Source organism: Melanostigma gelatinosum (assembly GCF_949748355.1).
Source record: "Melanostigma gelatinosum genome assembly, chromosome: 3".
NCBI lineage: Eukaryota > Metazoa > Chordata > Actinopteri > Perciformes > Zoarcidae > Melanostigma > Melanostigma gelatinosum.
Genome location: NC_136636.1, coordinates 8799559 through 8812846, shown reverse-complemented (window position 1 = coordinate 8812846; position 13288 = coordinate 8799559). Strand labels below are relative to the sequence as shown.

The window sequence follows — 13288 nt, the reverse complement described above, 5'->3', positions numbered from 1 at the left end:
AGAAGAAAAATAAATGAATGTAAATAAATAAACCTGGGCCGTTTGGAGTATGTTAGTTTTTCTTCCGATTAAACAGACTATTAAAACGTACACAGACCGTGTGTCAGTATCTGCACGTCAGCATAATGAGGCACAGTCATTTCCTTTTCAGCATATGCTTCACTCAGTACTTTCTAGAATTACTTCCACTTCTCCTTATTTGTTGTGAAACGTGTATTGTCTTCTTATGGGTAGTCTGTATGAGCCATATGTAATATAATATGAGCTTCTCATTTAAGGTTGCTGAAACGTTAAGATGGACAAACCACTGAAGGAGCAGAAGATGAGCGACTCTGGGAAGCCCTCGGAACAGGTTAGTGTTATTAACTCACCGATGTATCTTTATGGCTTTACAGCAGCCGAATGATGACATCTTTTGTGATGTATGAAATTTTACTGGTTGGAAAGATTGACAGCCCTGCCCTAGGTCAAGGCTGTGTGACATGCTGTTTTTTTGCCTGTCATGTCATACATTCGTCAGTTGTGTAAGAAGGTGAGGGACGGAGGTTTTTGTGACTAAACTGCACTTTGACCTGCTGCTGAAACAGATGCCCTCTCTACTGTTGGAATCTGTGCTAAAATCACTTTGATATTAGATTGAAGTATTGACAGGTTTCAAAAATCATCAGTTTATGCTCAGTAATGTAAAAATAAGGAAAATGTAATGTTTTGTTTTTAGTTATCTTATATTTGATATGTAGAATTATCTGGTTGTGTTCACATTGAAGAATATTGTTCCTACTGTTGAATATATACAAAAAATACAGAAAGATAGATTTTTCCCCAGTTACTTTTACTTGGTTTTACCGCTGAGTTACAACTACTTCCTGTAACCTGCTCTCTGAAACGCGGTCATATTGACATTATTTATCAGGTTTCTATGCCTCAGCCTATGCTACACATTTAGACCCTGATTACTTGTATCTAGATGTTTCACCAGAATAGTCTCCACCTTAACTTCCACCCCAGTGAGCATTTTTTGGTTCAAAAGACGTTTAAAAGACGTCTATGCCCGGCGTTGAAAAGACGTTCAGAATTGGTTCAAAAGTGAAAGTTTTTTCGCCGACTATTTGTAGACGTTGAAAAGACGTTCACGCTTAGACCAGATTTAAACGTGATTTGCAATACTATAATTTTTCATCCTCGACATTGTGCTAACACTAATATATCATGATTTAGAGGCTTACTAAGAAACCACATCCACATTTATCAGTTGAAAGCCAGGATTGGACATCACGTAGACATCTGGTCTAAACGTGAGCGTTGAATCAACATCTACAAATAGTCGGCTAAAAACCTTTCACGTTTCACCGTGATTTAACCGTGTATTCAACCTCACCGTGTATTCACCGTGTATTCAACCTCACCGTGTTTTAACCGTGTATTCAATGCCGAAATGCTTACAGTGCTTCTGGGTATATAACACATCAACAGTTTCCACTTACAGGACAAAAGACCAAGTGACACAGCAACAGTTCATTTGTATTTATTAAAGCACAATATAAATATAACAATGTTCTTTATATAAAAACATAATCTCCTTTTCCTTCTTTAAATGTCGTTTTCAAAGCCACACAGGAGCCTGTTTCAGGAGACCTGCCATATTTTCAAGCTGGACATCTGTAAATAAAACAAGTCTGAGAAAAACATATTGACTTAGACCAGTTTTGAACGTCTCTACACCGGAGACCATAGACGTGTCTTCAACGGAACAATGCTGACCTGGATATTACACAATATTGTTTATATTGTTTGTATATTGCCATAACCCAAACAACAATGTTTTGACCATGATCGTATTAGTACAGCACATTAACTAACACACATGTCAACTGTTTACTGTTCGTAACATGCTGACGCTACATGCTAACAAGCTAGCAGCCTCGCCCGCATGATGAGCATAATATGATAGTAATGGTATGGTACCCAGTGGGTTCAAAAGTGGGTTCAAAAGACGTTTAAAAGACGTCTATTTGTGCTCACTTAACCGGGAGCTCCATCTACCAATCTGTGTTTTCGGTTTAGCAATTGGTGTGGTCAGATTTCCACATCAGCATTGTTTGTTTTGTCCAACCTCCTGATGCACACAATCGTGCTGTTTTCGAATTCTGTAAGATCACACTTCAAGACAACTCTAGGGAATCAATTATAATGCAAAAGCAGTGTGGTGGAAGAGATGCTGTTGTATATGCCTTTTTAAGTGGTAACATATGCAAATTGAAATGGAGGACTCATATCAGTGCATATTACAGGCATACCTTTATCAGTGAGCTTTAATGGAACAAAAATACATGGGCAGAAACAACATTGATTTTGCATACCTCTTCTGTAGTATAACTCTCTAGGCGCTAACTATTGGGTGGATTGCTTCCATGTTCACACACTGCTAAAATAACTTACAGCAGCCATGTTTTTCCATCTTCCCATTTAGCGCTTGCTTTTGCTCTGTTGGGCCTTATTGCCACAACCTGTCACATGCAGTCCCTTTACTCACAATTATATATATTATGAATATTCATTGTCCACAGAGGATGATTTCTGGCCACCTTTTAATTTGTCATATCAGGCCAAAGTTTCAACCTGTATACAGGATACATTACAATTTAATGGAAAAATTGCCATGAAATTTGCAACACTTTCATGCTCCCCAGAGTATGAACCTATTCATACATACTCCGCACCTTCTTCTGGCCTAAATGTCAACTTTGCACACAGGATATCTCATAAACTATTTGGTTCAGTTCTATAAAAATGTCAGCAAGGTCATCCTCCTGAAGGGTTTACATGCTTTGACTTCTTGACATTGTCGATTTTCTTCTTGTGTCTGTTTGTTTGCTTAGTATGAACCTGTGACTTATGTGTGCTCTCTCTTTAGCAGCCAATCACAGGCTGTCTGTTGAGCGCAGCCTTCTTCGGTGCCCTGGGGTCATCTTTCATTTACGGCTACAACCTCTCTGTGGTCAACGCTCCGGCTTTGGTGAGTCAAACCTTTGCAGTTCTGCTTGCAGAGAAGCACCATTGATTTTTCTCCATTTGTTAACACTGCTATAAAATCAATAAACATTCATTTCAACAGTGCTTCAAAGCCAGAAATGCACAGTTTCTCAGTCTTTAACCTTCTGGTACCGACCGAGACACATTCAACAGAAACTAGTGGGCCCTATTTTGAAACAAAAAATATACAAAAATGTGTAGCCAGAAGGTCTATTCAGTTTAGATTAAATGGCCGAACAATCAATCAGCGATAGCCAGTTCATATTCTACGATATAGCTCAGTGTTTTTAACATTTTGATCTTTTAAACTCAAAAGTTGCATCATAGTCACTTCAAAAAGATAATTTTAATTCATTACAACATTTTTAGTGATCCTATCTTAAGTCTCAGGATGGAGAAGAGGGAATGTAATTAAAGAGAATATTTGTTTACTGCATAGACCACTGTTAGTTCAGGGTCTCCTGTCAGATAAAGGAAGAAAGACATCAGGCTGGAAGACAATTATGTGTATTTAGCTAAATTAGAATGGCAAACAGCATTTTTGGAGGTCATCCTTTGTTTTTAGTCGGGCCTTGTTGTTTTTTAGTGGTAACTAGAAGTCCCACAGGTCATTTAATTAGTATTAAAACATTATAAAAACATAATTTTAAACATTACAGCTCTGCAGTTACCAATGCAGTATCGGAAATGTTGCACGAAATGTAGAAAACAGATTAAGGTTTCACTGAAAGGAGCCTCATTTTCGGTAAATGGACTGCAATATAATTTAATAAATAATTGCTATTTTTAAAATGACTGTGAAAACAAGGTGAAAGGGATCGCTCGTTGATGGATGAAAGATAAAACTACAAAGAATTTTGGCTGCAGTGGGCAGCATTTTAGTTAATGTTTTAAATTTTTTTTTACATTTGTCTAAGTGGACGACAAGCATGTTTGCATGTCCTCATTGACCCATCATTAGATTTTCTTTCAATATCAAACAAATAAAAATTGCAATTCATACCCATATTATGCTGGTAATTTTGTCATATATTTGTCTGTAACTAAAATAAATAAAAATGTTGAAAGAATCTCAAAAATTGCAATATCGACACAAACGGCAACAATTGTTTTGCATAACAATATGATTTTATAGTGCACTAAACGCCATGTGGTCTTAGCTTAATATGGAGTTACGGCTACAAGTCAAAAACTTCAACCCCACCACATTAAAAGCTGGTCACATGAGGACTAAATAAATGCCTGTATAGGTTTAACTATTCCACTATCCGATGTAGTGATCAGAAATACAATTATTTGCTTCAGAAGTCGTGACCCAAAACGCAGCTGTCTCAGAGAATCACCCATGTGTCCTAGTCCACTCTTCTTGGACAGCTCACATTTTGTCAACCTAATTTAACACACCGAATGAAAATGAAATTAGGAAGGTCTCGAAAGCCTCTACACCTTTAAATAGTGGGTTCATCCTACTATACTGTACTTGTGTACTTCCGCAGTATTGTCAAGGGAGATAATTAAAAAGATAATGTGAAAAGCTTACAACTGGTTTGAAAGTTGCTGCTTCGATTAAGTAGCGTGAAGGTAAAGGAAAAGAAAAAAACCCTCTATCTTTCCTTCACTGACACCCTGAGAGTGTAATTCGGTCACAGAGCAGCGGGGTTCTTCTTTTGGATACTGTATTTACGAGTTGAGCGAACCGCACCGTGATCACACCTAGCCGTGAGTGGTGAATTCAGTAAGCAATAGGAGGATGAGAGGGTGAGACAGGAAACCAGGAGGCTGTGACCTATGAGTCTAATTGGTAATTGTGTGAGCTCCAGGATCAGTCCAGCACGGCTGTGTTGCACACCATCATCACCAGCTGAAGGTGAATGATAGAAAAATACAGGTTCGCTGGAGATGCCCACTATTAAAATCCTGATCCTGGTCAGAATCACAGAGAACCGATGCATCACTAGCACCTCTGCGCTAATACTGACAAAACAAGTCCCAAGTGCTCTCACGAGAGTGTCCCTTCTCTTTTGGCTCTAACCTTTTATTATTTCTGAAAGGGGCCAATGATGGAGTCTTGTTTCTACAAGATAAACCAATTTCTGTTCAGTAGGACCGGGTGTAGCAGAACCCACGTGCTTCACTGTACATGTATGGCCTCCCAGATAGCCCCCTTATAAATCTCTCAGTGACAACCTGATTATGGGTGGTTCAAGCTACACAATGCATTAATATTTAACTCTATGCTGGGCTTTCAAAAGAGATGTGCATATTTCTTAGTCTTAACTATGCCGAAATGTAAATAACTTACTGCAGGCTATGCTCTCATCTATCTGGATTTCGTTTCGTTGTTGGCGGTAGTTTTTCCCATAACCGAAGTGAGGGTCTAAGGGCAGAGGCAGATTTGTGATATTGGGCTATAAAAGTTTAATCAACCTGTTTAATACAAATCCACTAAAATCTGAATCAATTCCACACATATCATACAAGCCAACATTCAGTTTTCCCCATGCACTTTTCCTCCAACAGCGAGCCAATCTGAGAATGTTGTGAAGCTGCAATTTGCAAATGAATATTAAAAGGAGTGTTAAAAAATGCATGGCCATTCAATTCTAATAAGATTCTAAGATCTTAGACATTATTAAACATCTACTCTTTTTAGAGTTGAAACATCTTTTCTCACATTCAAAGCAAACCAATATTCAGTATTCCTTATTTTAAACTCAAATCCAACTCATTGGGAATGCCAGGTGATGGCTTTATGCAGTTACTTTCTTTTGAACATTGTTTATGAGGGAAATCTTATTTCCATATCTGGGGTAGGGGATTAAAGGAACATAATTTACCCTGCCACATTTCTTTGCTTTAACCAGGTTTCTAATTTGCCTTTTTGCTTTTCTCATGTGCCAAACAAAGTAGCCTTCAAAAACATTTGCACCAGAAAAAAACTGCTCTTATGACACAGCCTCCCCTCCCTTTGTACTGGTCTTTGTGTTGGCCCAAATACGTCACGTCAAACACACCGAAACAGGAAGCAGCATAAAATGCTATCAATAAAACAAGACACGGTTCCAAATTCATGGAAGATTGAAAATACCAACATTAACAAAAATCAACATGCGACAACAACATACAACATACAAATAATTCAGTTGTTAATTAAAGTAAAAAAAAAATATGTAGAGGCTGAACTCTTGACTGAACTCTTAACTGACTGAGCTTGTATGTTTGCAGGGAGTGACAAAGTCTGATCCTGAGTAAATATTTATCTTTTTTATTTGATTTGGCTGCTTAAACTGCAGGAAAAATAAGAAGGGTTCCGTGAAAACCCTGTTGAAACCAATGTAGCCCCTTTTGACACCAATAAAAGAAAGGATGTTGGTGTTTTCAGAAGTCGTATCAACGTCGCATCAAAAGTAAGTTTGCCTGGCACTTGCAAGGACATACCACCCCTGAGAGCCACGGCAGACGATGGAGTGGCTGTTACCAGGGCCACTCAGCTCTGTCTGGAGCACGAACAAGACACGCTCTCCACTGTGCATCAGCCTTTCAAGTGTATAAGGATACCGTTTGAATCTTGTTTGGTGGTAGGATGATTAATGAGATTTTCTTTTCATGACCCTGAGCTGCGAAACATCAAACAACACGAGTCTCAAATGTACTGTAATGTAAAGGAAGAAGGTAATTTTGTTTTGTATGCTTTGAGCTGAAAGGTTCTGACATTAATAAAAGGAGACTTCAGTGGAAGCTTCAGTGCTTGACTCGTTGTAGATTGCTTTGATAATCATTTCATGCAGTCACTCAGTTTGCTCTCCCATGTACAACATTGTCAACCTGAAGAGACGATATAGCTGAACATTCCATTATGCGTTGTCATAGTGGATCCACCTTTTAGTTATAGTTTAGTTTTGCCTTTATAGTTGAACGAAAAATAATCTACCATTCAAATGAGCCATCATTTTAAAAGGTGTCTTTCTCTCATGTCTCTTTTGTATTGCAGTACATTAAAGCTTTCTACAACAAGACATGGGTTGAGCGATACGGGGAGCCTCTTGCAGTAGAGACGGCCACCCTCCTCTGGTCCGTCACGGTGTCTATATTTGCTATCGGAGGCCTTCTCGGAGCGCTGTCCGTTTCCATGATTATCAAAGTGCTGGGAAGGTGAGTCGACTCAGTTGCTCTTCTGATCAAGTCTTGTTCAAGTAACACAGAAGTGTTTCTCCGACAATTGTATCAGCCTGGGACCTGACTCCTGAAACAAGATTAGCGAATTTTCCAGCTAACTTTGGGTATCGTGAATAAAATGAAAAGATGTGTTGGTCAAGAATCGCTTGTTTACGGTATTCAAAACAACAGCCAGGCCCCCATGTCAAGACACTCCTTGTGAGCATCTTCACACTTCTTGAAATTAACATGTACTACCGAACAAATTCTTAAGTCAACACTTAAATAAACAGTTTCTCAGAAAACTGTTACTTCCTTTTGGCCTGTACAGTCTGGAAGCTGCTCTCACGATACTCTCTCTTACTGCTTCTTCATCTTGTTAGCCAGTGATCTCACATTTCACATCTCAATGGCAGGTAGATGTATCTTGGCTCTTGCCCCCCCCCCCCCCCCTTTACTTCCTTCACAACTCCTTGAAAGTTGGTCGAAGCAACATCAGTCCCAACTCTGCCAGGATAGGGCACAGGAACACCGGCTGTTCCATTTGTTTCGTTGAATGAATTGCAATGATTACAAAATTCGTTGAGGTGGAAATGTGCGGGCCTATACTTATCAGCTTGAAACAAGAATTTAGACTTTACGCCTCACAAGTCGTCCAAATTAGTGTGGTGAGGTTGACATCACACCTTTGAATAGTACAACACAACTCCTTTCTTTATCCTCTTGATGCCGTGACTGCCATTCTCATTTCTTTTATGAAGTTTATTTTAACCTCTGCTAGCTTTTGCTCTGAAACATGTTGTTGATCAGTCCCCTCTTAAAACTTTTTTTGACAATGAAATCATTTATGAGTATGTTTTCATTCCACTCTTATCGTTTCACATTTTTAACTTAATTGTATTATCCCCTGGTGTTTTATGATCCCTATGTTGTTTTATTTGTTTTTGTTTGTATCTGTAGTGCTACATAAATAAAGTTTATTATTATAGGAATTATTACATTCATGTTTTTTTATATTTAGATAAGCTAGCTGTTGGTTCTGCTATTTAGATATTATATCACAAAAAAAAGATTGTACTCATTTTGACAAATTGAACTGAAGTGAATAAATAATCTTTGTACAGAAATTACATTTGTGTAGGATCATTTACCGTGTACCTATATTGTTTCGTCTTTTTACAACCATGTTCTCTTCTTGACATTAGAAAGGGAACCTTGCTGTTGAATAACAGCTTCGCTCTAATAGCTGCTCTGCTGCTGACCCTGGGGGAAAGGGCCAAATCTTTTGAGATGCTCGTCATTGGTCGGCTCATAATGGGGGTTGACTCTGGTCAGTGTTTCATTTATACTCACCACTCACTAGGCAGTGTACAAACATCAGTGTGCTGCAAAATACTGCATTACTGCAGACAGTAATGGCAAAAATGTAATAATGTAAGTCATGGACAGACCATGGCAGTATACTGGACGATTTATAATCAAAGTTGCACAAAGAAACTTAAACTGTTGGCCCCCTGAGAATGCAACATATCAAAGTTCCTAAAATGTAGATATGCAGTCGGTATCTTTACCATTCAACTGAATTCACTTCAAGCTTATAATAGTTAAGATCACATCTAGAAAACCTAACTTTGTTTATGTGGAAAGGAAATGAGAAAGATGCAAATCACAAAGAGGAATATAGGCTTGTGGTTTAACCCCACCCCAAGGAAAAATACACGTCTATGGGAATTTGCAGATCTCGAGGGTGTTTTACTTGACAGACCTGAGAGCACTGATCAGTGAGCTATCAGCAAGACTTTGATTACAGATCTAACTTTCCCTTCTGAGCGAATATCTCCAATCATAGAGGAAGACCTTAACATCAGTGCTCATTCATCCTTGTGATTGTGGATCACGTGACCTGCAGAAACAAATTTCCGGGAGATTAAATTGTGGAAACCCAAAAATTGCCAGACAGCAGCTTGACTGCTGCTGGAAGAAAATGACCATGTGTAAGTGAGATACACTTATTTTGGCAGTCTGATAAGCACTTGACTCCTGACACACCAAACAAGTGCTCGAGTACCTATATCTTCAAATACGTCTGAGGTCTTAATGTCAAAAGGCTCAGGAACAATATCCAGCTCAGCACCGATGTGTTACCTACAGAAATATACTTTTTCACTGCAGTGCATTGAGTGTGTGCAAAATGCCGTCAGATGGTCAATACAGAGAAAATCAAATATCACAATATTTTTGACTAAATACCTCAATATTGATTTTACAACAATATTGTCGGCTTGACCATTGGTGCCTTTATAAAATATAGATTTTTTGGATAAATAATCATCACTAATTTGGATATAATGACCAAGTGGGTAGAGGCATATGATATAAGTTCAGAAAATGACATCACATTAAACATGGGTCTGTCTTTTGTCCTTTTCATAGCATTTGAATATGTTGTTGTTTCGACAGGTATAGCTCTCAGCGCCCTCCCCATGTACCTGGGAGAAATTACGCCAAGACATATCCGAGGTTCCATTGGCCAGTTCAACTCCATCCTCATCTGCTTGGGAGTGTTCACGGGACAAGTGCTGGGGCTGCCCGAGCTGCTGGGTCAGGTCAGTGTTGTTTTGTTGTGTGTGGCTCATGGTGGGGCCAGGCCCCATGGCCCTCTCGTGACCAGCCGCCACTGCCTGGAGGGAATGGTTTCCTCTTTCCCCCGTTCTCACCTTAATGCCCCCAACTTTAGCAATCCATACTCGGCCTGCTGCTGAAGCATTCTCATGGCAGCAATGCAATCCAGTCTTCACTTGATTATTCATGTGCTAGATTTTAAGTTGATCTTTTAGAGATGAAAACATACTTAGTGACTCTCTGCTGGGGCCAGGGAGCTGCGCTCCTTACAACAATTGAAATACCAATGAATAAGAAAAAATCAAGTGTGTCAAATGATGCTCTGTGATATGGATTGTATGACAAATCCAATATTTTAGAGTTAAGCATTCACATACTGAATCAACACTACATTGGGTCAGTGTGTGGAGTGTACCAGAAGACAACATTGTCAACATCAGCACATTCTTGGTTTTGCTGGTGGTCTGTAGTTAAATTGAACTTGTTGGTCTGATGTAGGCTATAGTAGTAAAACCCACAATCACATTGGAAAATGTAACACAAACTGGTTTGCTAACATGTCTTCCATGAGCATTTTGTGACAAGACAGTGAAGTAATATAAGCTTTACTAATAAGAAGTTATTGGGTTTAAGAAGATAGAATACCTTGTAGTAAGCTGTTCTTCTCGACTGTGAATTAGCACTAAGACACATTCACTAACTAAGTAACACCAAGCACATTCTTCATACACTTAACTGTTCTCACACATCCTAAATCATTTTTCAGACACACAGTTTCTCACTTACCTCACACTCCCCACAAACCACACCCTTACAAACACCCACAAGCACGTGTTTAAGAATAATTTATTTTTAATTTCATCATTATTTTAATATTATGACGTTTTTATTTTATCTTAAAATAGATTTTATTTCATCTTATCCCATCCCACTCACACAAAAACAATCATACACCAGCCACTAACCAAAATGGCAACCAAGCCTCTATCAAAGGAGGTGAAGGATGAAGAACATCTGGATCTCAGCATTTGCAACAGAGAAACCAAAAAGGAAAGACTCAATGGAAGGAAGAAGTCTACACCCAGCACAAAAACAGCTCCATATTCTTCGGAACACTCCGATTTAACTTATTTATTTATCATTTACTCTATTTCTATGATCAGTACCCAATACACACACATTATGTTAGGACTCAAAACCATCCAAGACATCACCCTCACAAAGAAAAACACACAGAGAGCCAGAGCTAGATGTATTTTGAAAGGGTTTGACCAGATTTTCCTCTCCTATTTTGTGCTGACATTGACACATGGGCTTAATGTCCGAGATTCCAGCAAAGTAGGTACTCATTTTTCATTTATAAGTATTGGTTTATCCCATCCATAATTTCGACCTGCAGACGAATATCAAATATCAAATGGAGTCTACACCCACTGCTATGTATTCATGTCACCGCTGTCACACCCTTCCACAAGCATCACAGACACCTTTGACATCTTGTGATAACACCACCATGGTCTTTGCTCCTTCCTTTCAGTGGAGGCATCTGTTTAATGAGAGCTGGTCTAAGATGTCACTTTGTGCTCCAAAATGGTGATACGCTTTGACAAATGATAATTACTCTAACCTTCATGGTTAGCCACTGACCTTTCCTCAGTAGGGACACATGCATATTACATTACAGCAAGAACAGGCTTTTGTCAACTCCCCTGAGACCCTGAACTAATCAGCATGCCTCAAATGCAGCTTACACCAGTAAGGTTAGACTCAGAGGGTGCCTTCATCTTTACATCCTCCATCATACCTGCCTTTGGCTTCAGAGGGTTGTGTAAATGGGCAAAACAAATCAATGGATTGTCAACACTTTATTCAACTAAATGTCTCATATAATGTTTTATCTGTCCTTGGTCTATCGAAGCCACTTTCTCTATAAAATCCTTCAGTTACCAGACTGCAGAAGATAAGTAAACTGTAATTAGTTTATAGAGGAGGTGACATTCCTTACAGCGAAAGGCAGAGGGATGATAGGCTTTCCTTCTTATCCTGGCAGATTTCCACCACTATAGTATTCCAAAGGATGAGATTCTGGTGACGTGAGCTTTTTACCAAGAAGATCTGTGTTGTGTTGCGTTTATACTTTCTACCGATATACAATAACTCCAGGGAAATGTTTATCTCTCAGGTAATGGACGGACTACCGAGATAAAGTATAAAGGGAAATGCAGAATGCGATCTGTGGACCAAATCATTTGGCATGCCATATGCACTGCTGGATGGATAATAAACGCTCTTATTACTTACCACTTAATTGCTCTTCCAGGATATATAAATCACAAGTAATCTCAAGGTATTTTCTTTCCTGTAATGCACCTCGTAATCCATCATGCATTAGTCTTTAACCATCTCATTGTGAGTGGCAGCCAATTAAATCTCACCACCATCTATGGCAGCGGTTCCCAAACTTTTTAGGCCACGCACCCCCTTCTACATCCAGACCGGGTTCACGCACCCCCAATCCCCCCCCCCCCCCCCCACACACCTTTAAAAAAAAAAAAAAGCAACAGAGCCGCATAAAAATCGGACTAATGAGAGAACAGTTTGCTCGCGCGTGGCGTTTGTTTACAAGATAAAAAACACAAAAAACTCTTCCTGCACCGTGCCTTCGAAAAGGTAACGGACGTACACCAGAAGATTGGCCAGATTGGCCACATCTGTAGGCTCGTCTACTTGCAGAGAGTAAAACTCACTCTTCTTCACGCGACCGACCAATGTAGCCAGGATGTCTTCGGACAAAGCATCGATGCGCGCGACAGTGTTGTTGGACGTGGGATCACGTCCAACTTGTTCGCTTCTCTCTCTCCAATCATACATTCCACCATCTCTTTAACATTTTTTTCCCTCTCCACCACCGCCTCGCCTTCTCCCTATTACGCAGTCAGAATACTACCACAACACGCCGCCTGTCTCCGGCAGAAATGCGCTCATACACACACGCACCTCCCCAGCAACGAGGCACATCACCCGGTCACAATACCTCCAGAATGTCCCCGGGTGAAATCCGGGACTTGGTTTTATGGTTCCGAGTGGCGGGCGCTCACCCGTTGGCGCCGGGACGCGAGGTCTCCAGCCGCCCCCGCCGCGAGGCACCCGATCGTCAGGTCTGTCAGCCCTCGGAACAGGCGCGGGTCAATAACTCGTGGGTGGCGGGGCAGAGGCGAGGCAGATCACAGAAACATAAAGACTACAGCAAAGATATGTTGATGAGAAACGTATTTGTAATATGTCAAACACAAACGTAATCAGGGAGAAAATACGTTTGTGGTCAAACGTAATTGAGAATGCATTTTAGTTTTGGGGGAACGTAATTTTTAGGAGACGGGACTGCACCGCCATTACACTTTTTCTCTCGCGCACCCCCTAGAGGCAGCTCGCCCCACTTTGGGAATCCCTGCTCTATGGAAATAAAGACTTGCGATTA

At 39.9% G+C, this 13288-nt stretch overlaps 1 protein-coding gene across 1 annotated transcript in view; it reads left to right on the top strand.

The window, feature by feature from the left end:
- The first annotated feature begins 234 nt into the window (after positions 1 to 234).
- slc2a9l2 (solute carrier family 2 member 9, like 2) overlaps positions 235 to 13288 on the top strand; it is a 49832-nt gene continuing 36778 nt past the window's right edge. Inside the window, exons 1-5 of the mRNA XM_079297293.1 lie at positions 235 to 352; positions 2915 to 3016; positions 7025 to 7185; positions 8394 to 8518; positions 9649 to 9794. Coding sequence (XP_079153419.1) covers positions 296 to 352; positions 2915 to 3016; positions 7025 to 7185; positions 8394 to 8518; positions 9649 to 9794 — 591 coding nt within the window. The 5' untranslated portion in view covers positions 235 to 295. The remainder of the gene's footprint in view (positions 353 to 2914; positions 3017 to 7024; positions 7186 to 8393; positions 8519 to 9648; positions 9795 to 13288) is intronic.